The sequence below is a fragment of the Lipotes vexillifer genome, unplaced genomic scaffold (assembly GCF_000442215.2).
Source record: "Lipotes vexillifer unplaced genomic scaffold, Lipotes_vexillifer_v1.1 scaffold1691, whole genome shotgun sequence".
Lineage (NCBI taxonomy): Eukaryota > Metazoa > Chordata > Mammalia > Artiodactyla > Lipotidae > Lipotes > Lipotes vexillifer.
This window is the reverse complement of record NW_006789046.1, coordinates 1,353,601-1,379,181: the sequence shown is the minus strand read 5'-3', so window position 1 is coordinate 1,379,181 and position 25,581 is coordinate 1,353,601. Positions and strand designations below refer to the sequence as shown.

The 25,581-nt window shown below is 45.4% G+C and overlaps 1 protein-coding gene across 2 annotated transcripts in view; it reads left to right on the top strand.

Moving 5' to 3' along the window:
• Positions 1-25,581, top strand: part of RPTOR (regulatory associated protein of MTOR complex 1) — a 353,659-nt gene that overhangs the window by 229,098 nt on the left and 98,980 nt on the right. For both annotated transcript variants that reach the window (XM_007462338.1, XM_007462339.1), the window contains exon 8: positions 25,314-25,414. In XM_007462338.1, coding sequence (XP_007462400.1) covers positions 25,314-25,414 — 101 coding nt within the window. The remainder of the gene's footprint in view (positions 1-25,313; positions 25,415-25,581) is intronic.

The window sequence follows — 25,581 nt, the reverse complement described above, 5'->3', positions numbered from 1 at the left end:
TCGTGGATGCTTCTCCCCGGGAGGTTCACCCCACCCTCTTGGCGGCGTGACTGAGCAAGCTGAGCCTTTAGGGGGCAAAGTGAGATCCTCACGTGGGCTTCCAGTGCAGCTCATTTGTGGGTCCAGGTTAATTGGCAGGATAACTTGTGCTTAGTTACAATTATAGGACCAAATAGAAATTGGCTTTTTTGCTCAATCCCTTGGTCCCGTTTCATTTATTCTTTAGCAGTTCTTTATTCCTAATAAAATCCTAAGCACTGTCGATTGGTGGGGGAGAGGAAGAAACCCTATCAGCAAGGAAGCACCTAAGAAAGTATTCCTGCATGGAAAGTATCTGTGTGTGGGTGGCGTGGGCTGTGTGGATGGTGTGGATAAACCCATGTCAGGGAGCTCCTGGAGACATATCAACAGCGATGATGGGGCTGCCACTGACATGTTGCTGGTTTCACGAGCATTTTTTTTTTTTTTTCGGTACGCGGGCCTCTCACTGCTGTGGCCTCTCCTGTTGCGGAGCACAGGCTCCGGATGCGCAGGCTCAGCGGCCATGGCTCACGGGCCCAGCCGCTCCGCAGCATGTGGGATCTTCCTGGACCGGGGCACGAACCCGTGCCCCCTGCATTGGCAGGCGGACTCTCAACCACTGCGCCACCAGGGAAGCCCTCACGAGCGTTTTAGGGCATTTTGCATTGAGTATGCCTCTGGTTTCAGCTCACCATATGGAAAATCTTAAACTTGAGAACCTCTCCGTCACCCCTAAGTGTGAAGGTGTCCCTGGTCACCATACCACCTGACTGGAGTGACAAGTCACAATACAGAGATGAAACAAAACAGGAAGGGCACTGGCCTGTGTTGTTGGGTTTTGTTTCCTTCAAGTTTAATGACCTGCAGAAAATAAGAATAATGTCCATCCGGTCCTCTGCCCACCCCTTCCCTTCCCGGGCGCCTGCTCTGCATGTGTGAAGGATGGTCCTGGCACAGCCTGGCGAGTGGCCATGCCGAGGCCTGGCGTGTGTGGACCGGGACGGCAGGCACATGGCCCAAGCTGCCGCTTCTTCCCCTGCGTGTGGCTCTGTGCACACCCAGGTTTCCAGGGCCACAGCTTGTTAGGACCGGCGCCGGCTCTTAATGTCAGCGTGAGCTGGTGAGGGAATCCTGCCCTGCACGCTGCATGGCAGGCGACCCCATCCAAGGAGCCCCCGAGAGCCTCGGGGTCGGGAGCGTCAGGCATGGGGACTTGAGGGTGGCGCCACGCTTCACCTGCGTAACCTGCCTTTCCAGCCATCTTCCAGCACCTTCCCTTACTGCCAGTAGACAGTCAGAAATGTCAGAAATGCAGCCCGATCTTGTCGTCGCCCTCTTCTTTGCCATCACTGGAGAAATTGATTGAAAAGTTTCACACTTCAGAATCACTGCATGGTAATTCTTTGATAAATGTGGTTTGTTTCAAACAGCTGCCTCTGTGCAGCAGCTCAGCATAAGGTTCCGCAGGATATCAAGGATTAACCCCTTCCCAGTCTCGGCCACCTTTGTCAGATGTGCAAAATGTGTTGTTTAGAGTCTCAGCACAAGATCAAAGAGAATACATGGGCGGTGTGTGTGTTATAATTATTTAGCAATCTTTAAAACTAGGCAAGGAATTTGTTTTCTAATTAAGCTGCTGTGTCTAGAAGTAAATTATAGTGAACCTTCTCTGAGAAATCTCCTGATTTCTAATTATCTAAGCGAACCCAGCAGCCTGATAAATAGGCATGTTGCCACTGCGGTACATATTTATATTCTGACAATATTCCAAATCCTTTGAGAGACTGGCAATAAGATCCATGCTTGGAAATTAAGGGACATTTTTCAGCCCTGAAACAAAGTAATGAAACGCTTAAACCGTGCTAGAAATATTAGGGTACTCAGAAAGCTCCCGGGAATCAGGAAGACGTGGAAGCTATTCCATGAGGCTGTTAGTATTCTGATCACTGGAGGCGCAGAGCGCACCAAAAAATTATTCATAATTAACATCTATTGTGTAAACAGCATATTTTAAATAGCTAACAATCCACTGTCTTGAATAAAGTGAATTGCTGTGTCCTGCTTCCTCAGAACCTTGAATAGCAGTTTAGCCCCTGTTTAGTCCAGGAGCAGTGGCTGAAGCTAAGCCTGGATTTGGAGCTTGATTTTCGGTTGAAACCTTGAACATTTTAACTTAGCTGCAGTGTCCATCTTAAGAATCCTGGTCTTGGGCTTCCCTGGTGGCGCAGTGGTTAAGAATCCGCCTGCCAATGCAGGGGACACAGGTTCAAGCCCTGGTCCGGGAAGATCCCACATGCCACAGAGCAACTAAGCCCATGCGCCACAGCTACTGAGCCTGCACTCTAGAGCCCGCAAGCCACAACCACTGAGCCCACGTGCCATAACTACTGAAGCCCGCGCGCCTAGAGCCCATGCTCCACAACAAGAGAAGCCACCACAGTGAGAAGCCCGCACACCACAACGAAGAGTAGCCCCCACTCGCCGCAACTAGAAAAAGCCTATGCGCAGCAACAAAGACGCAACACAGCCAAAAATAAAAATAAATAAAGTAAATTAATTTAAAAAAAAAAGAATCCTGATCTCATCTGAGTCCTGTGGATACAGTGAGGAAGAGGTGAAAACATACATGAATTGTGGCTTGAGAATACAGGGTAACCCATGATTCTTTAATTGAGAATTAGGAAGAATAATAGGTGACGTTTATTGGGCACCTGCTATGTGCCAGATACTGTGTTAAGTGCATTACATATATTAACTCTCTAGTCCTCCCTAGAGCCTTTCGAAGGGAGGTGCTATTATTGTCCACATTCCAAAGACGGGGAAACCGAGGCGCCAGCAGGCAAGTAGCCAGCCCAGTGTCTGACTGCCCGGGCCTGTCCAGCATCGTGGCAGGAGGGGAAGCGGCATCCCATGGGGCCGGCGTGGGCAGAGAGGTCCAGGGCTGGTGGCTGCTGCTCAGTAGCTGTGACTAGAACTTACTCTGCTGTCAAGCTGTAATTGTACACATGTATTATGTTTCAAAGGAAAACTGTCAAAAGATACCAGTCTTGATTCAAAAAGTACCTTTCTTTCCAACATAAATATATTGTATTGGCTGGTTGATGGTGAAAATCAGTAATTCATTAATGCCTGCCAGTCGCTGAGAAGATGAGTAATGATTCACTGGGAGCTAATTTGGAAATGAAGTGGGGAAAACAAAACCCCAAGAGATGGTGCAGTGGAGAGAATGTGAGTAATTGGCGGAAATGTGGGAACACTGAGGTGGAACGGAGTCACAGATCCTCCCCAGCCCCACAAGCAGGCATCAATCAGCCTGGTCTTGGAGTGCCACCACCAGAGAGAGTGACTGGGCGGGACCGGGCTTTTCTGCGCTCTGATCCTGCTCAGGTCAGAAGGGGAAGGAGGGCGGGTCCCCACACCCCTTACGGTCTCTCTGGCCTGTGCTGATCAGCCAGCGTGAAGGAGGCTTGTCTGGGAGGAAGCCATGGATGAGCTGCCCGGGGAGCATGAGAGGTTCCCGAGGCCTCCGTGGGGCACCTGCTCACAGTGCAGAGAGAGTCTGTTTTCTTCTCAATGGGACCAAATCCTGGCCATTTGTCATCCAAGCAAAGGCTGCACAGGGCTGCTCAGGGCGTTTAAACATCTGTGGCGCTCATTTCATCTCCTGGCGCCTGGTGCCCTCGGCGCCTCCCTGGTGTCCTGAAGAAAATGTGTCTGTGGGTCTCTAATGGATGCTGAATCCGTGAGATCTGGGGATGCAGATGGCAGTGCAGGCGGCTTTTCTTAATCGAAGGCAGGCGTCAGGCGGTGAGAGGGGAAGGCTACTGGGGGCTCAGCGCGTGCCTACCAGTTACTCTCAGATTGGCCTTCCTTGTGGTGACATTGTCTCCTGAGTCTTGCTGGCGCCTCCGGGGACGCTTATTGCAGCAGGCCCGTGATGGAGAAGACAAGGGTGAGTCGGTGCCTCATCCCATTTCTGTCCCTGTTGAAGCTGGCACTGCTTCCCTCCTTTCTTAGTCTACTTCGTGTTAACCTGTCTCTGAGAGCTTGTTCGAGTCCAGCTCTGCAACACGATCCTCTCCCTTACAGCCCGGCAGTGGGCGCTGCTTCATTGGGTTGGGGTGGGGGGCAGTTACACTAAGCTGTGGTCCCTAGACCTGTCCCTCAATACAGGACTCAGAGCCCCACTGTCACCCGTGTTGGCACAGGCCTTGGTGCGCCCAAGCTGTCGGAGGTGCATTGGCTCTTTGGTCCACACACCAGTCCAGGGAGTGACTATTGGCACCATCTCCATCTCAGACCCTGGAAACCAAGACGAGAGGAGGTTGAGTGTCCTGCTCAGTCACTTGTAAGTGGCAAGGCCAGCTCCTGCCTGCTCCATCCGCCAAACCACCTGGTCATTATGCCGGGTTTTCTTTCCAGAGACAACACTAGCCCACGCTGATCTGGGCACGTCTTCTGAACTAGAAGCCAATGAGTCACACGTGAGATGCCTACTTTTGAGAGGGGCATCTGAGATTCTAAGCTTAGATGCGCCTAGGAACTAGGCATCTCTTTCTTGGACTGTTCATTCATTCATTCAGCAAAGAGTTGGTGTGTGCCCTTGCATTCTTATCAGGAGAAGGAAACATGAAAACATAAATTTAAAAATATGAAATTACAAAGTGTGCTAGATGGAGCCATAACATAGTTACTGGTTCTTCTCTGATTGAGCAGCCAGGAAGGCCTGTCTCCTGGAGGGCGATCCACCTGGCCAGAAGGAGCCAGCCACGCGAGGTGGGGGACAGCATCCCAACCGGGAGCCTCGCAGACTGAGTTGGGCACAAGTTTGGTGTGCTCCAAGTGCCGCCCTGGAAGGGCATTCGTAGGTCTGGTATTTAGAATTAATGCACTTAGAGGGTTCACAGTGGCCTCTCAAGTCTGACTCAAATCACTACATCACACAGTAAAGCTGAGCACTTAGTAGCTTGGTTAGTACCTAAATAGGGGATGGAGCCAGATTGTTTCCAACTATAGTTGCTGGGTTGCAGTGATGTTTACGCTTCCATGCCAGCCACTGGCAAGTGTTGGAGTGCCGGTGGTGTGTACCACACCAGTTGCTAGGGGGTGATGATGGGAGAAGACTAACAGTGTACGAGATGGTGTGTCCTCAAGAGCTTAAAAACTGATCAGGGGGCTCAGGTTCATATCTGTAGAACCATTAACAAGGAAGGCCTGAGCTCACTAGGCTGCAAGCCTCTTGGAGCTGAGACTGGACTGGACGCTCAGTAAGAGGTTGGTTGGCCTCCTCTCCTGTGTGGACAGCGTGTAGTGGGTAGTCAGTGAATGCCTGTGAGTGGATAGTGGTCCAGAGAGGAGAGAGCCCTCGGCAAGCTGGAGATTCTGGGGCCAACTCCATGGAAGAGGACCCACGGGCTGGGCTTCACAGAGGAGGCAGTATTTGGATCAGTGGCAAGGAATACCAGCCATGCTTTGCTCTGTAAGTCTGTTAGCTGCAGCTTTCCACCAAAAGGAGTGGTAGTACAAAGCCTGATGGATGTGCTCTGTTTGCAAGATGGAGAATGGGTACAACTGGAAAGCCGCAGGAAGGGTTGTCCCTCATCTTACCTGAAGAAGGTGGTCAGCTGGTCCTTTTGCAAGATCTGTAAGATTACTTCCATTAATGATGGCCCAGGTCAATTTGGTGTGCCATGTAGCATGTCTTAGAGCTGTAAAGCTTTGCTTTTTACCACTGGGATCGCAGCCGGAATGCTTCTCCTTCTATTCCAGGTATAGCAGGAGTCAGTTTAGATGTGACAGCACCAACAACTTGCCTCACCATTGCACGATCTTCATGATGGCACCATTCTTCTGCTACAACAAGGATGCGTTTAATAATTAACCATAGAAAGTAGAGCAAAATGATGCAAAAAGTTTTCAGAAATTCAGATCAACAGTAACGGTACTGTTATTAGAAGTAATGAGAGCTAAACTAAGAATTTGCTCATATTAAGAAAACTTTGAGGTGAACCCAATACTAGAATATAAAAAGGTCTTGACAGGCTGAGTAGCTAAATGCAGATGATCAGAATTATGTATATAGATCTCACAGTGGTCCCCAGAAATCACATGTATAAGTATGGGATTTGGAAAATTTGACAGAACACTAGCCCCTGTGGAAAAAGTCAGTATTTTAGTAAACTGAATTTAATTTGGGTCAACTCTTCAAAATGACTACTCCAAAAATAGAAAAATCTAGAGAAGGGAGGTGATAGACCCTGAGGGGATGGGGTGGGACATGGAGTGGGTGGCCATGTGAGAAGCACTTTAAGGAACTGGGATGTTTAGCCTGGAGCCGAGAAGGCTCTGGAATGACAGGTGACTGTTTTAGATAATGGAAAACTCATGAGATTCAGATGAATTACATGTATCTCTCTGGTACCAAGAAGTGCTAGCGTCAGAGCTGCTGGGCGGGAGCTTCAGCGAAAGTGGTCTTGGTATTCCGAAGAACCACCCGGTGGTCAGAACCCGAGACGAGCTGGGTAGCAAGGAGCGCACACCAGGCAGAGTGAGGGCTGTGAGGGGCGAGGTGAACCAGGAGGGTGGCTGCACTGGAGACGATGTGTAAGGCCCCTCCGACTCAGGCAGCATGAGTTTTGGGGATGCCAGGAAAACCAAGAAATAGATTACTTCCAAGTGGAAAAAAAAACTACTGGTTTATTAAGGGAAGGAAAGGAAAAATGGGAAGAGAGAAAATTTTACATCTACTAAAAAGTAGAATTTGGGGAATTCCCAGGAACTAATATCCTGCAAGGTGTACGGCACAGCCAGAAAAAAGAAAAGAAAAAAAAGTAGAATTTTAGTGTAGCAAAATTAAGTAGCTCAATAACAAACGATTCTCTTCCGCCTGCCTCATTGTTGGGTCAATGCAGAAAACATGATATTTTGAAAATAAAGTGGGTTTTGTAGTATCACTTATATATAACCAATTAGGGCATTTGAGGGGTTTGTCTTTTTTTTTTTTTTTTTTTTTTTTTTGCGGTACGCGGGCCTCTCACTGTTGTGGCCTCTCCCGTTGCGGAGCACAGGCTCCGGACGCGCAGGCTCAGCAGCCGTGGCTCACGGGCCCAGCCGCTCCGCGGCACCTGGGATCCTCCCAGACCAGAGCACGAACCAATGTCCCCTGCATCAGCAGGCGGACTCTCAACCACTGCACCACCAGGGAAGCCCTGTTGTACTTTTTCCAACAGCTTTATTGGGGTGTAATTTACACACCACTTTAAGTGTACAACTCAGTGGTTTTTAGTAAATCCCCTGATTTATGCAACTATCACCATAATCCAGTTTTAACACATTCCCATCACTCTAATAAGATCCCTTGGGCCTCCCTGGTGGCACAGTGGTTGAGAGTCCGCCTGCCGATGCAGGGGATACGGGTTCGTGCCCCGGTCCGGGAGGATCCCACATGCCGCGGAGCGGCTGGGCCCGTGAGCCATGGCCGCTGAGCTTGCGCGTCCGGCAACGGGAAAGGCCACGACAGTGAGAGGCCCACATATCGCAAAAAAAAAAAAAAGATCCCTTGTGCCCATTTATAATTAATCCCATTGCTACCCCAGCTCCAGACAACCACTAATCTACTTTCTTTTCTGTATATTTGTGTTTTCTGGACATTTCATGTAAGTGGAATCAAACAGTGGGGTCTTTTTTGTCTGGTTTTTTTTTTTTTTTTTTTACTTAGCATAATGTTTTCAGGGTTTATTGATATTATAGCATGTACCAGTATTTTATTCCTTTTTATTGTTGAATGGTATTCCATTTCTTTCTTTATCCATATCATTGATCATCAGTCATTGGCTCTTAGGAGGAATGTTGCTATGAATACTCATGTACAAGCCTTTACGTGGACATTTATTTTCATATCTCCAGGGTGGATTCCTAGGAGTGGAATTGTTGGGTCATATGGTCAAATTTATGTTTAACTTCTAAGAAATTGCTAAATTATTTTCCGAAGTGGCTGTAGCATTTCACATTCCCATCAGCAGTGCCTGAGAAGTGGGTTTTTCCACATCTCTCCATGTTTGTCATTGCCTACTTCTTTGATTATAGCCATTCTTGTGAGTGTGGGGTTTTAATTTGAACTCACTAAGGTGCGCCATGTGGAGCACCTTTCCTGTGCTCATTTGCCGTCTATCTATCTGTTATGGCAAAGTGCCCACACTTTGGGTTGTCTGTCTTCTGATTTTTTTTTTTTTTTTTTTTTTTTTTTTTTTTTTTTTGCGGTACGCGGGCCTCTCACTGTTGTGGCCTCTCCCATTGCGGAGCACAGGCTCCGGACGCACAGACTCAGCGGCCATGGCTCACGGGCCCAGACGCTCCGCGGCACGTGGGATCTTCCTGCACCGGGGCACGAACCCACGTCCCCTGCATCGGCAGGCGGACTCTCAACCACTGCGCCACCAGGGAAGCCCTGTCTTCTGATTATTGAATTGTAAGAGGTCTTTATATATTTTGGATGTGAGTTCTTCTCAGATATATAATTTGGGATTATTTTCCCAAATTATACAAGTTACAAAAGTGAAAATGTACAAGTTACAAAAGTGAAAATGTGCTACATGTAACTTAGGTTGCTCATAAAATTATCATGTTTGTTATATTAAACTTAGGGGTTGAGTTTATTTGGGCACTTCCAAAATTTCTGATTTAATTTGTTTTAGAACTTGTGAGGGTTTTGTAGCAAATAAATAGAAGCAGCTATAAATTCTGAGCCCTTACGATGTACCAGGTTTTGTGTGAACTTGTTAGGTGTTAACTTATTCCACTTTTCTAGTTCCTGTGGGGCTGGGTGGTACAGATGATGTGACTGAGTCGCAGAGAGGTTAGGTAACGTGCCCAGAGTCACACAGTGAAAAGTGGCAGAGCCTGGAGGGTTCACACGCAGGCCTCTCTGATTCCACCCCCTTATCTCCGTGCTGCGAGTAAACTGAAGGATCCCTTAACATCCTGCAAGTTCGTGTGTGGATGTTGAGAAGGAGGAAGAGTTCATTTTGGTTGGGGACATATCAGGAAAGGTCTTACAAGGGAGGTGGCATGAGTTTCATGAGTCTAGGTGTCTGGTCTCCGGGGCACCAGGTACCTGGGAGGAAGAGGAGCGCTCATGTCTGTTTAATGCAGCCCTGCCCGGAAAACCTCAGAGGAAAGTTATCCTGGAAGATCAAGAACAGCAAACACAACCTGATTGTATTTGGAAACTATTGTTTCTGTGGTGTTTTAACAAATTGACAGGAAGAGACAGAATTTCCAGCAAGGCTGCCGGCAGTCCTGCTCAGCATGAGGTGTGGAGTTAGGATCAATCTCTATGAAACACTTGGAGGCATTACATCCAAGTCTACTGCTGAGCAGGCCAGCTCCACCCTCCACCAGCCCCACCCTCACCCTCCCCTCCTCCCACCTTCTTTACAGAGAAGCTCCCTGTGAGGGTGCTTCAGTACATTCAAGGGGGGACGCCTGGAGAGCACAGCCTGAAGGTAGGGGAGCATCTCAGGAGGGAAGTGCTCCTTGCTCGTCTGGATTTCACCTCATTTTAGAAACTGCCTTTTCCGAATGTTACAAGCTTTTTAGCAGCTTTTCAGATAACTCTGCTTGGAGGAGACTTCTGCTTGGCTCCTGGGCCTGTAGCTCTCAGTAAAGGGTCTGTCTGAAGATCAGCCTTGACACCAGGAAGGCCAAAGAAAATCAGGTTTTTTCAGGGAATGCTTAAAAAATAATCTTAGGTTCAGATTTATTTCTGTACTATTTAATAGAAAAGAACCTGTTTTCATTGTGTCGTAAACGTGTTGAATAAGCACGTGGGAAACTGCTCCTTCCCTCTCTTTGACCCCGTGTCTCTCTGGTTTTTGTTCGCAGTCTCCAGAGGGACTCGTGCCAGTACTGGTGCTGTTGTTGGCTGGCTCCGGGAACGGACAGTAGTTTATCATTCTGTAATAAATTCAGTAAAAGGGAGATTATCTTCAGTGTTATGTTAACTCCTGCTCACCACTGAGCCTTGGAAATCATCACTCCTTTGCCCCCAGGATTTTAAGATACATTTTTTTACATTTGCTTCACAAGTAGAGATTGGCAGGCTTCTGTTCTGTGGGAGCTGTTAACGGCAGAAGGAAAGGGATGTGAAGAACAGCAGTGCTACACACATAGACCATTCGATTTAAAGGCTCAGTACAGATTTTTAAAAAATCATTAGGAAACAAGCTGCCTGTGTGGCTTTTGAAAAATATCAGTCAGCTTATTCAGAGGTAGAATTATGTAATTTTCTAATCTCTCACATCTCTCTTTGTTCACCATCAAACTATTTTGATAGCCAGTATCTTCCAGGGGAAATTAACAAGAGCTTCATTTAAATCAACATTTTTTTAAACTGCAGGTCACAGTTTATTTGTAACTGTAAAATCAGTTTGGTGGGTCACAGCCTTGCATTAAAAAAAAAGAGAAAAGGTTAGAAAATATCCTTGTTTTTCTAGCAAAATGAATGCTCTCTGGCCCTATTGTTTGAATGTGTATATTTACATATGATTGTGTATATGTGTATATCAGGTCACCATGCAAAATGCATTTCTTACTAGGAGTTGTGATCAAAAAAGTCTGAAAGCCTCTTATGTTCCCTAATGACCTGGACATACTGGCTCCCTAATGGTCCAACCTCGAGTTGTCAGTGCTCTTAATATGTAGCTCATCTTTTCCTATTGGTAGTCCCTGTTGACGCAAATAATCAATAAACAATTTATAATAAGGGATAGAAGAGAGTTTTATTTGAGCCAAACTGAGGGCTATAGTCCAGGACAGCCTCTCAGGAGCTCTGAGGAGCTGCTCTAGAGAAGCATGGTTTTCAGCACAGTTTTATATCCTGTCAGAACAAAGAATATACACCAAACATGACAGAGGTACACTGTCAAGGTTTCAAAAGAGACAGATTAACAGCTACACTGCAAGTCAGCATGACCTTGGCATCTGAGAAGGGAACTTATCTTTGAAGGAGAACTAGCATGGGTGTCATAGGAAGGGAGGCATTTATCCCTGTTTTCAAGTGGACATTCTTCTGGATACTTTGCTTTTTTTTTTTTTTTTTTTTGGCCGTGCCACATAGCTTACAGAATCTTAGTTCTCCGAGCAGGGCTTGAACCCGAGGCCCCAGCAATGAAAGTGCCAAGGCCTAACCACTGGACCCCTAGGGAATTCCCTGGATATTGCATTCTTTTCTTTAGTGGTTAAAGCAGTTGTACAATGTATGATAAACAGGCCATAAGACAGGCTGTTCTAGTTAACATTAAACTTAGGCCAAATCATGTATAAGCCAGAATGACTTACCCATACCTCAGTATGTGAAAATTTCTTCCAGCATCCTGAATGCCTGTTGTGCCCTCAGCCTAATGCCATGTTATGATTTCCTATAACCTGCCACATTTTTAATTAAATGATTGCTGATGCATACACCTCAACTTCCTCTTCTCGTTCAAGAAGTAATTTTGGCAATTTATTGTCGTTTTACTTTAAATTAAAAGCCCATTCCCATTTTGACCACATGCTTTGTCCTTCAGAACTGCAGAAGGACACATTAGCCACGACTGATTTCCCCTTCCTGGTAGAATGAATTGAACCTTTTGTCACCAAGAAATGTCACTCTTCATCTCTGGTAATGCCTTTGCCATAGAGTCCACTTTGTAGGATAGTAGTGTACCCATACAGCTATCATTTGGTTAGTGTTTGTAGAGTGTGTCTTTTCATATGTATATACATAATGTGTGTGTACATAATTTTATGTATGATATATAAATAATTATATATTTAAGCAGGTATCTTTATATATATTTCTATAGCTTTATATATTTAAGGTGTATCTGTTTTTAGCAGGATGTAGTTGACTTTTGTTCTGTTTTTAAATCCAGACTAAAAATTTTTTATTTTATTTTTTATAAATTTATTTATTTATTTATTTATTTTTGGCTGTGTTGGGTCTTTGTTGATGCACGCGGGCTTCCTCTAGTTGCAGCTAGCGGGGGCTACTCTTCGTTGCGGTGCGCGGGCTTCTCATTGCGGTGGCTTTTCTTGTTGCAGAACACGGGTTCTATGCACGCAGGCTTCAGTAGTTGTGGCATTTGGGCTCAGTAGTTGTGGCACACGGGCTCTAGAGCTCAGGCTCAGTAGTTGTGGTGCACGGGCTCAGTTGCTCCACGGCATGTGGGATCTTCCCAGACCAGGGCTCAAACCCGTGTCCCCTGAATTGTCAGGTGGATTCTTAACCACTGAGCCACCAGGGACATCCCCAAAACTGGTGACTTTAATTGAAGTATCAAGTCTTTTTATACTTGATATAATAATTGACATATTTGAGTTTAAATCTGCCACCCTGTTTCTTTTTTGTTTTGTCCCCCATTTCTTTTTTACACCTTCCTTTTTTTCTCCTGCATTGCCATATTTTGGGTTGATTAACAGTTTTACTACCCTTCCTCCCCTTCTTTTGGCTTGTTAACTGTGTTCTTTTCCTACACTCGAGTGGCTACCCAGAGCCATGGTCTCCTTGTGCTTTCTGTTAAAGGCCAGGCAGTGAACACTTAAGCCTCTGTGAGCCACATAAAGTCTCTGTTGTTTATTCTTCTTTACCTTCTGTTACAACCCTTTAAAATTATAAGGCTTGTTATTAGCTTTCAGGCCATACAAAAAATAGGCTGCTGGCTGGATTTGGCCCGAGGGCCATAGTTTTAGCAACCCCTGACTTACTAAAGTCTAATATAAATTAGTACTTTTACCACTTTCCAGGTGATGCAAGGACCTTAGAACAATTAACTTCATTTACTCACTTCCTTAATTGTATACAATTACTGTCATATATTTTAACTCTCCATATATTATTATTTCCATAAACATTATTAATATTCTATAGAGTTAATACTTACTTTTACCCACGTATTTACATCTTCTATTGTCTTTCATTCCTTCCTGCACCTCAGAGCTTCCATCTGAGATCATTTTTTTTCTTTATTTCCTTTAGTGCAGGTTTGCCAGTGAAAAGTTATATTTTTATTGTTTGAAAACGCTGTAATTTCACCTTCATTTGTTTTTACTTGTTAAAAAAATTATTTATTTATTTTTGGCTGCGTTGGGTCTTTGCTGCTGCGTGCAGGCTTTCTCTAGTTGTGGCGAGTGGGGGCTACTCTTTGTTGCAGTGTGCGGGCTTCTCATTGCGGTGGCTTCTCTTGTTGTGCAGCACAGGCTCTAGGTGCATGGGCTTCAGTAGTTGTGATGCGCAGGCTCAGTAGTTGTGGCTTGCACGCTCTAGAGTGCAGGCTCAGTAGTTGTGGCTCGCAGTCTCAGTAGTTGTGGCTCACAGGCTTAGTTGCTCCACGGCATGTGGGATCTTCCCAGACCAGGGCTCAAACCCATGTCCCCAGCATTAGCAGGCAGATTCTTAACCACTGCGCCACCAGGGAAGCCCCTGTTTTTAGATTTTTTAATTGACATTGTTGAAATATAGCTTGCATTCAATAAAATGACCTCACTTTAAGTATATAGTTTGATGAGTCTTGGCAGCTTTATACACCCATGGGACCACCATCACACTCAAAACATGTCCTAAAAGTTCCCTTGTACCTCATCCCAGTTAATCCCCCGCCCTAGCCCCCAGGCCCAAACAACCATTGATCTGCTTTTTCTCATACATTAGATTTATCTTTTCTAGAGCTTCAGATAAATAGAAGATGATACTGTATTCTTTTGTGTCTGAAGAATGGAATGGCTGGGTGATGTGGCAGGTGTATGTTTAACTTTATCAGAAACTTCCCAGCTCAGCATTCGCCCCAGTCATGTGTGAGTGGTCAGAGGTTCTGCATCCACGTTGATACTTGGTGTTCTTAGTCTCTTTAATCTTAGCTGTCTAATGGGTGTGTGATGCTGTGTCCTGTGGCTTTAACTTGCATTTGCCTAGTGACTAATGGTGCTAAGTGGCTCTTCGTGTGCTATTGGCCATTAATTTATATTCTTTAATAAAATGTATATTCATGTCTCTTGCCAACTTTTTTTTTTTTTTAATAAATTTATTTATTTATTTATTTATTTTTGGCTGCGTTGGGTCTCCGTTGCTGCGCTTGGACTTCCTCTAGTTGCGGCAAGCGGGGGCCACTCCTCGCCGCGGTGCGCGGGCTTCTCATTGTGGTGGCCTCTCCCGTTGGGTAGCACAGGCTCTAGGCACGCAGGCTTCAGTAGCTGTGACTCACGGGCACGTGGGCTCTAGAGCGCAGGCCCAGCAGTTGTGGCGCACGGGCTCAGCTGCTCCGCGGCACGTGGGATCCTCCCGGACCAGGGCTCGAACCCATGTCCCCTGCATCGGCAGGCGGACTCTCAACCACTGCGCCACCAGGGAAGTCCCTCTTGCCAACTTTTTAATTGTGTTGTTTGTCTTCAAGAGTCCTTTACATATTTTGGATATAAGTCATTGTCAGATCTACATCTTGTGAATATTTTTGATCAGTCTGACTTTTGTTTTCATTTTCACAGCAATCTCCTAAAGACCAGGAGTTTTTCATTGGGATAAAATCTGACCTAATAGTTTTTTCTTTTATGATTTATACTTTTGTGTCCCACCTAAGAAATCTTTGTGTACCCCAGGGTAGTGAAGATTTTCTCCGTACATTTGTTCCCACACCATCATGGAAATAAAGTCTTTTTCCCATTGAACTACTTTGGTACCTTTGACAAAAATCATTTGAATATAATTGTGTAGTCCTTTTGCTTTGTCCTATGACATAGATCTCTATGTCTGTCCTTATGCCAGAACCACACTATCTTGATCATTGTAGCTTCACTGGAAATCTGTTCCCTTTCAAAATGGTTTTGGCTGTTCTAGCTCCTTGCATTTCCATGTCAGTTTGAGAATCAGCTCATCAGTTTCTAACAAGCCTGCTGGGATTTGTACTGTGATTGCGTTGCATGTGTAGACCAATTTGAGGAGAATTCTTGTCTTAACAATACTGAGTCTTCTGATCCATTAGCGTGGTGTGTCTCCCCAGTTAAGTCTTTTAAAAATTTACTGCAGCAATACTTTGTAGTTTGTTGTTGTTGTTTACTTTTAATTTTAATCCCATGAATTCATAAATGGCATCAAACATCTCTGACTGTGACAAATGCAGTATAAAGTGAGAGTGGTCAGAGCTGCTCAAGGGGATTCCAAGGGGATACATCTTACAACGAGGAAGTCAGAGACAGATGCTTCGAGGTCACTGTGTGAGAGCAGGAGAGATCCTCAGGCCTCTGCCTAGTTTTGGTCAGAGGTCTGGTCAATGAGGTTAGGATTGGGTGTCCAGAGAGCAGCTTTCAGTCAACAGTGCATGTCACATGCCCAGGAGGACATTAACCCCCATCATGTAGTGATGCTGGACCAGATCTTCCTCTTTTGTTGCTGACTGTTGTATTTAGTTTCTGGAATTTTAAGTACCGCAGAGAAGTGACAGAGGCTGCAGGCATCTGCTGGACATTGAGGCATTTCACCTGTATCACCATCATTACTGAACACTCTTGTTGTAGTTCACTGGGTATCCTCCCAACAGTTCTTTCTTTTCTTTTTTCTTTGGCCTCACTGCACAGCTTGTGGGATCTTAGTTCCCTGACAAGGGACCTTCCTTGAGAGTCAGTTTATTATTAGAGCTGTATGTGCATCTACCTGAGTACCTACTATATATCAGCCATTGTGCTTCACATACATCATCTCATTTAACTTAATCCAAAAAAGTGGGTCCTGGGCTTCCTTGGTGGCGCAGTGGTTGAGAGTCCGCCTGCCGATGCAGGGGACATGGGTTCGTGCCCCAGTCCAGGAGGATCCCACATCCCATATGCCGCAGAACGCCTGGGCCTGTGAGCCATGGCCGCTGAGCCTGTGCGTCCGGAGCCTGTGCTCCGCAACGGGAGAGGCCACAGCAGTGAGAGGCCCGTGTACCACAAAAAAAAAAAAAAAAAAAAAAAAAAAAAGGGTCCTTATTGGCATTTTCAAAGGATGGAGCATAAAAGAAGTAGAGTCATACAATAGTAAGTAAAAGTTCAAGAACCAAACCCAAACTTTATAGCTCCAAACTTGTGTTTTTAACTGTGGTATATTTCCTTCTACCCTTTTCTAGTTCTTGGAGTCCTCAGTCTAATTTAGATGTTTATTCGTGGTGTTTCTGTAGCACTAAGTGGGTTCATCCACCATGATCATTATCACATACTGACTTAGTTGTCTTGATGCTTTGTAGTTTGAACTGTGTATATTTTGCAAATAGTTTGTTAAATTAATTTCAGTTTTAAAATTGTTCAATAATAGCATGTAGAAATGCATTTGGTTTTTGTATAATAGCCTCATTTTTCTAACTATGCTAAACTCACTAATTAGTTCTGATACCTGTTTTATAGATTCCTTAAGATCTTCTATGTATGTAATTGTGTCATCTGCAAATAAATACAATTTTACTTCTTCCTTTCATATCTTTATGTCTTTAATTCCTTTTTCTTACTTTACTGCACTGGCTAATGCCTCCACTACAAAGTTAAATAGAAGTGATGAAACTGACCCTCCAAGCTGTGATCCTAATTAAGGATCAGTCAGGGGAAAACATTTTATCTTACATCACTAAGGGTAATATGAGCTGTGAATTTTTCATAGATATCCTTTATCAGGTTGAGGAAGTTGTCTTTTGTATATAGTAGTTTCCTGAGAGTTTTTATCATGAACAGGTGTTGAAATTTATCAAATGCTTTTTCTACATCTATTAAGATAATAATTTATTCTCCTTTGTTCTGTTAATAGTTTCATTACATTATTGATGTTCAAATGTTAATTTAAACAAACCTTGCGTTCCTGTGATAAACCTCATTTGATCATGGTGTATTACCCTTTGATATACTGCTGGATTTGACTTACTAATGTTTTATTAAAGATTTATGCACCTGTATTCTGAGGGGTAATGATTTTCTCTATAATCCAGTGGGGTGCAGCGACACCCTCTCCAGCAAGATCTAAGTCTTAGCCTTGGGTGGGGCCTCTTCCAGATTTGTTCCTTCTTTGGGTGTACTCCCTGAGCTGAAGAGGTAGTAGCTGCTCCCTACAGATACCAATCCTGTCTTTTTTAGAGTTCTTTTTGTCCTTCTTAGTAGTTAGTTAATCTCCATATTTTAGTTAAAGCAGTTAATATTAAATGCTTAATATACTGCTTAATATCTCTGCTTAATTTACTGGCATGGTTTTTGTCTCCTGATGAGACCCTTACTAATACATGTTCCCTTGAAAGTTATATGCATTTTTTCCTCTCACTATTTTTAGGAAGTTCTCTTTGTCTTGGATTTTGGCAGTTTTATTTTGATGTGCCTATGTGGGCATTATTTGTATTTGTCCTGCTTTATGACTGTAGCATTTCTTCAACCTGAATGCTATAGACTGAATTATGGCCCCCAGGAAGAGCGTCCTCACCAGAACCTGACCATGCTGGCACCCTGATCTTAGACTTGTAGTTTCCAGAACTGTGAGGAAATAAATTTCAGTTGGTTAAGCCACCCAGTCTATGGTATTTTGTTACGACAGCCTGAGCTCACTAAGACACTGTGCCTTGATGTCTTTCATCAGTTGTAGAAAATTCTGAGCCATCGTATTTTTTTTTTAAAGAGTGACTCTTTTCTTGCATTATTTAAATGCTTTTCTTTTACTTATTTAAATATTTATTTAGGCTGTGCCAGGGCTTAGTTGAGGCATGCGGGATCTTCGTTGCGGCATGCAGGATCTTTAGTTGGGGCATGTGGACTCCTAGTCATGGGGATTTTGAGTTGTGGCATGCATGCAGGATCTTGTTCCCCCAACCAGGGATCGAACCCGGGCCCCCTGCATTGGGAGTGTGGAGCCCACCCACTGGACCACCAGGGAAGTCCCTGAGCCATTGTGTTTTTGAATATTGCTTCTATTCCATTTTCTCTTTTGGGGACTCCAGTATGTACATGTTAGGTCTTTTCACAGTATCCACTGTTTCTTATGTATTTTTTTCTTATGTCCCAATCTCTTGTCTCTTTTGCTTAATTTTGAGTATTTTTTTTCTGACCTGTCTTCCATTTCTCTCTTCAATGTTGTCTGATCTGCTGTTCAGCCCATCTATTGAGTTTTTCAATTTAATATAGTGTATTGTTAAGTTCTTGAGGTTCCCGGATTTCCAGAGTTTATTTTATAGTTTCCAGTTCTCTGCCAGAGTTTTCCATCCTGAGCATTAACTCCATGAACATATTAAGTAAAATTATTTTGAAGTTGGTGTCTGATATTGCCATTATCTGAATCCTCTGTCCATCTCTTTCTCTTGTCAGTTGTTTTTCTTGGTTTTAAACCTAAAACCAAGAAATGCCTGGGGGTGTTTTGTTTGTTTTTTTGTTTGGAGTTTTTTTGAGGTAGAGTTGATTTACAATATTATATTATTTTCAGGTGTACAATGAAGTGATTCAAAATTATTATCGATTATATTCCATTTATATGTATTATAAATGCTTGGTTATTTTTTACTGAATGTTGCACATTGAAAATGGAAATTGTACAGAAATCTGGGATGATTTGAGGCTGTGAGGTTTGTGTTATTTCTAGTTCATCCTTTGCACCCAGCTCCAAGACTGGGGGTTTTACCTGAGCTCCATCTCCTTGGTGGGCTCTCAGTTTTTGTTCTCCAGCCTGTGAGTCCACCAAGCTCAGCTTAGGCTCTCTGCCTCTCAGAGTTGCCAGGTACCTCTGGGACAAATGGAGCCCCAGGTGCCGGCTCAAGCCTGGGGCTTTTCTCTCTCAGGTTTTGGCTCCACGCTTCCCCACAACCTTGCCAGCCTTCCATTGCCTTCAAAAAGATTTACACACACACACACACACACACACACACACACACACACACACCCCTACACACACAGCCTTTCTGGTTGTTCTCAGTGGGAGAATGGTCTGAGTCACCTCACCTGCCATTGCCAGGAGTTCTTCTAAACCCTAAGAGAGTAATTGAACCGTGCGCCCCAGGCTTTGCAGATGTAATTTAGGGCCCGGCTGACTCAGCACTAAGATAGCATCCCAGTGGCTGCACAGTTGAGTGTCTCTGGGTGAGTGTTGAGAGCTGAGTGCATTGTCCACAGGCTTTCTGTATTTAAACAAGTGTGGCTACATTTCCAACCAGGCTTTCTCACTGCGTGTTTCTCATTTCCTTCCTCCTGACTACTCAGACGTAGTCCTGCAGTCCAGTTAAAGGGGGACTCCTCTGTAAAACTGCAAACCATTCAGGCTGTGAACAAACCATATCACACTTTATAAACTGCAGGTTCCATACACACTGAAATGGACTTGGATGATCATCACTTGAAATCTGTGAATGGCTAGAAAAAAGCCATTGTGTAATAGGAAATACAGATAATATTAGTGTTGAATTGTGCACAATTTTAAATAAAGAGACATTAGAAAGAAGTCTTATAGAGATGTGGCTTGGTCCGGGTCAGCAGAATGTCAGCATATGAAGAAATATGTCCAAAAATGTACTATCTAGGGCAGAAGTTCCCAACCTTCATTTATGTCAAGTAGTTTTCTTTTCCTACTCAGCTGAATTTTTAGAATGATTGAGATTGTGTGTGTCCACGCGCGCACACATCTGATTTCAGTATAACATTAACTGATTGAGAAAATGTACCTGCACACATATTCAGGGACTCCTTTTGGTGACATCATGAGCACTGTCCCTTACCCCACAGGTTGAGAACCCTGATCTCGTTTATCTGTCTTTGTCTAACCAAATATCTAACCAGTATATACGGACCTGGATATTCAAAAGAATTATTTTTTTAAAAAATTGCTGAGGATTTCCCTGGTGGTCCAGTGGGTAAGACTCCCAATGCTGGGGGCCTGGGGTTCGATCCCTGTTTGGGGAACTAGATCCCACATGGCATGCCGCAACTAAAAGTCCTCATGCAGCAACTAAAAAAAGATCCCACATGCCACAACAAAGATCCCACTTGCTGCAACTAAGACCTGGCACAGCTAAAATATAAATAAATGAATGAATGAATGAATTTTTTTTAATTGCTGGGTTCACCTCCCCATTTTCTTAGTCACAGAGCATTTCTAAGTAATGAATTATTTGCGTTAAGTAAATGAATTAGCCCAAAGTTCTCTGCACCATCATTTTCATAAAGCCATTTAAAGCAGACAAAGTAAAAGTGCATCCTCCTTTATTTGAACTGAATATGAGATGATGTAAATTCATAAAACATGAAATTTTCAAATGTTTTCCCTTTTCGGGTAAACTTGCTTGGCTTCCCTCTTATTTAAAAAAAAGTTTCATTTTTCTTTATTATGCAAGTAGTGTGTTTTCAGCATATATATTATTAAATACAGATAAGCAAAAAGAATTAAAATCATCCATAATCTCTACCATGCCAAGATAATCGTTGTTACTACTTTAGTGCAGACCTTCCCAGACTTTTTTCCTAAGTATATTGGTAGATGTTTTATTTATTTATTTATTTATTTATTTATTTATTTATTTATTTATTTATTTATTTATTTATTTATTTATTTATTTATTTTTGGCTGTGCTGGGTCTTCCTTTCTGTGCAAGGGCTTTCTCTAGTTGTGGCGAGCGGGGGCCACTCTTCATCACGGTGCGCGGGCCTCTTCACTGTCGCGGCCTCTCGTTGCGGAGCACAGGCTCCAGACGCGCAGGCTCAGTAGTTGTGGCTCACGGGCCCAGTTGCTCCGCGGCATGTGGGATCTTCCCAGACCAGGGCTCGAACCCATGTCCCCTGCATTGGCAGACGGATTCTCAACCACTGCACCACCAGGGAAGCCCTGTGGATGTTTTTAACAAAAATGTACCATGTCTTTTCATATGGTTATTTCAGTGCATTTAAAATTATTTGATTTTGTGCATAAAGAGATATCTGGAGGAATGGTCACCAAAATGTTTCTACTCGTTCTTAGATGGTGAAATTTGGGTTGATTTGTGTTATCTTCTTATCACCTGAGTATTTTTAGTGAGTTTGTGTCATTTTCTTGGAAACCATAGTTTTTCATTTAGCATTTTATTTACACAGAGCTGTGATCATGCAGCAAGAATCCATCCACTCACTCTTCAAATATGTATCTGTTATGCATTAGATGCTATGTATGAACACTGAGTTAGCACGAGGAAGCACGTGGGCCTGCCGTCCAAGAGCCCCGAGCCTAGTGGGAGACGTAGCCCGGGCACCAGCTGTCATCTACGGAATTCTGTGGGGGCCTCAGAGCAGAACCTGAAAACCTGGGGGGACCACTGGGCCAGGGAGGCAGGAGGGCGTCTGCCCAGGTCTGGAGGCACGTGAGCTGTTTGAGGAGGACAAGTTCTGTGTAGCTAGACATCGGCGCGTTGGCGAGAGAGGAAGCTGGGGAGACACAGAAAGTAACGAATGGAGGTGAGGACAGGCAGGGTGAGACACCTACCCCAGACCACGGTGCTGGCTGGTTGATGGGGGCAGACACAGAGACAAGGGACACAAACGTACTGGGGAGAAGCACGGGAGGGAGGCGAAGAAGCAGCGGCCATGATGCTGAGCTGCAGAGCATGGGCCACCTGTGGAGGCCCCGCACCTCTGCCCTGGGGATCATCAGCTGAGGCCAACCTGACAGCTGAGACGGGCTCGTCTCCCAGCTGGACGGTGTACCCGAACATACTCCTCCCGCTGAGCAGCCAGCCCCTCTTGGGGGGTCTGGGCGGTGCCCCTCCTTGTCAGTCACTCCACCACACGGGGTTCAGGGAGCTGCTGGCCGAGTGGGAGCAAATGTTCTTAAGTAGGGAAGTAACGTGAGTCAGATGTGTGGGCTGTGAGCTCGTGCATGTGCTCAGCACTCCGCCAGAATCTGTGAAGAGACTGATTTACATCGAGGAAAGTAAGTCATTGCCTACAAGGAATGTATTACCTAGTTACACAGATAATTAACATGCATGGAGCAACACTGAATAAATAAAAAGAAAAGTAAGCAATTGGTGGGCTGCCAAAGAAATCCCGAGTGAGATGCAGTTGAAAAGGACCTGAGCAAAGGTTGTTGTGGTCAAGACATCTTCATGGACAGGGAAGTTGGGCTTCGCTTGTGAAGACTGAGCCAGAACCAGCCCAAGGCACGTGGGAGGCTGTTCCAAGTGGGCAAATGAGAGGAGACTGAGTTTGATATTTTTGTCCAACTGCGAGGTAATGGACCCAAACAGAGGGAACTAGTTTCAAAGTTTATTGTGTCAAGGTGATGGCTTTGAAGCCAAGTGGAAACTTTCTACCTAAGTCCATTGGCAGAGTTTTCGCCCTTGCTCCTCGGAGGCCTCGCGGTGGCCCATCTGGGGAGGCGTGGGCCACTGGGAAGCTGGTGGCCCCCAGCCCTCACCCCTCCAGCCACAGGAACTCTGCTTTCCTTTATTCCAAGTGAGATTTTGTTGAAATAGAGGGAACTATTTGAAACCACTGCAGCAGTAAGCAGAGAACCCTGTAGATTTTTGAACAAAGGTATACTGGGGGCCATCACCCTGCCTAGTATGAATTGGATCAAGAAGGCCATTGAGGATACCTTTGCAGTGGGAGTGGTTACCAAAAGGCAGTGGAAGAGGTGTCTTGCAAGAAGCAGGAAACACGAGCTACACTTGGGGAAGAGATGAGTGGGCCCTGTCTCTGAGGGTTCGAGCTCTGATGGAAGAGAATCCACAGGGACTCTTGGAGTGAGGATACATGCTACAGGGGAGAAGGAGATGGCAGTAATGAGGATGAGCTTGATTTTAGACATGTTAAATTTGAACTGTGAAGACAGCAAGCAAGGGGTGAAGGCAGACACCTCAGGTTGGGTCATCTTGTAAGATCCAGAAGCAGAGTCGCCATTGCTGGAGTCAGGCTCCACACAGTGGGCAGTGCTGGAAGCTGTAGGTGAACCCAGATGTCGGAGGAGGTGAGAATAAATCCAACGGCAGACAGCGGTGATGAGGAGTTTGAGGAGGTGGCATGCATTTTCCAAGGAAGTGTCTGCTGGCTCTCTGCTGCATCTCCTTTGGAAGTGCTATCCACTTTATTTTGATCCCCATTTTGCATATGAGGTTAACCTGGGTGACTCAGAGCAGAGAAACAAGACGCCAGAAGTTACCCAGACATGCACTGCTGGGACTAGAGTTTGTTTTTCTCATCTCCCAGTTCCATGATCTGTTCCTAAACTATAGCATTTTGTGCTTTTCACATAAAAGTTAGTCCTTGATTAACACTGTGGGTTTAAATTTTAAAAGAACCACCTTGATTATTAATGAAATTAGGGGGAGGGATAGGTGAAAGAAACTTGTGTAATGAAATGTGTCCTGGGCTTGACACTCTGTGCTGTGCCTTTCTTTGTGGCCCTGCATCGCTGACCCAGACAGCTTCCAGAGCGGGTTGGGTTTTGACGTCCTTAGGATCAACTACAGAAAGGAAAATGGAAACAAGTAGTTTCTGAAGTGACTTACTACTACTTTTTTTTTTTTTGAAGTGACTTAATTCTAAATGACGTGAAAAGGGAGGGAAGTGGGACTCACTTCCACCTTCGTCATCCCAGGCTGCCGAATGCAGATGGGTCTTGCAGTGATTGTTTGGTTGATTGATCACTTTGAATGGTTCCAAGGTCTGTCTGAAATCAGTCGGGCAGATGGCTTGGTCTGTGGTTTCATGATGAGCTTTAGTGAAAGACATCAGTAGAATTTTCAGGAGATCATAGTGGGAGTCTTAGTTTTGCATTTATCTGCCAGCGATTGTCACAAGATGAGGATTTAAAAAACACACCTAAATGCACACTGACCTCCACCTGACAAGCAGTGGCCTCTGTTCCCTCCGATGGCTCAGCCGCAGTGCCGGCAACAGGGCAGCTCCTCACTGCTGGGGACGCAGCGGCCTTTCCCAAGGGTCAAACCCCAAGGAGCCAGCTGGGGCTGTGTTGCTTCACCTGACTTAAGGGGCACTGCACACACCCATGATGCACTTGGTCCAGGTTTGGAAATAGACCTCAGCAGACCCTCCTTCTTCCAAGAACACCGTCCTGTCACCACCAGCTGTCAGGGCGAGAGGCAGGTGAGTGGGCAGAGGAGTGGCATCCAATGCTGACTGCGTGCAGATGTGAAGACAAGGAGAGTGTCGCCACTGCCTTACTGCGGGGCTTTCCTCCTGATCGGCTCTCCTTGTACGTGTTCTGTGTAATTATGACGGCACGATATTTGTCCCACTTCTTTACTTAATGTTACAAAGCAGGCTTTTCCCCATATCATTAAAATATTCATAAACAACAGTTTAATAGCTTCTAGTTATTTCATTGTGGTTGTTCCATAATTAATCATTTCTCTATTATTGGTCACATAGGTAGTTTCTGACTTTTCACTGTTATAAATAAAACACTGCAAAACATACCTTGTTTCCACGTTCTTCGTTTCTGGTTCAAGATTGATTCTTGGGAGCAGACTTAACTGAGGAAAGGATACAGATGTTTTCTGTCCTTCATGTGTCTGTCCTTTCCAGAAGGATTGTGCCAGCTCATACACCCAAATGCGTCGTATGTGAGTGGCTGCAAATGGAGCACCACTCAAAAGAGTGTCGCCCAGTTGTCTGTTGCATTTTTTCTTCCTGTGCTCGAATTTCCCCACAGAGGGCGGGGAAGCAAGCCCAGCTCCCCTCACATGCCCCACTGGGAGGCCTGTGATGCTGCTGGCCCACCTCTCACATCCTCACCGCTGGCATTTTCAGTCCAGCAATGCTGCGCCCAGGACTACGTGTGAATTTAAGAGGTGGAATCTAGGCCTGACTAGGTCTGTTTTGATGTTGAACAGGTGAATGATTGTGTGGTGAAGAGCTGGGCCCACAGAGGTCTTCCCGTTGCCCTCAGCTTCTGGGAGGTGACCCGTGTCCTGCCCAACAGGAGTGTCTTGATTAGGGTGTGGGGCCCTTGAGAGCAAGGCTGTGGGGGGCTCCAGGGCCCCGGGGGCCTGCCTGGTCAGCAGAGCTCTGTGCCTGCTGTCACACGGGGGTGCCAGAGGGGCCCACCCGCTGCTCCTGTGCAGGTGGGGAAGGGAAGAAAGTGAAGTGGAGGCTGAGTTTTAAGATGTGAGGTTAGACGTACAGGAGTCTCAAAGATCACGGCGAGGCAAGGAGGTCCTCCTGGCATGGCCGAGTCACCCCCCAAGCCCCTTCTAACGCGTCGTTGTGCCCTCACCCCTTCTCTTCCCACCTCCTCCTGCCTCTGTCACCTGTTTCCATTTCCGTGACTGTTTCGTGTTTCCTAGGATTCCCGGGCGGCTGAACGACAGGAGGACCCCCCTGGGCGAGCTGAACTGGATCTTCACGGCCATCACAGACACCATTGCGTGGAACGTGCTTCCTCGGGGTGAGGCTGCCCAGCTGTGGACTGGCAGGAACGCTGCTGCCCCGGAGTCAGGAGACTCTGGCGCTGGGGTGTGAGAGAGGTCAAATGGGAGGACTGAGTTCCCCTCAGTGAAGAAACCTGAGGATGTGGGCGGGAGAAGGCAGGGACCCCAAAGGTTCTGAGAGGAT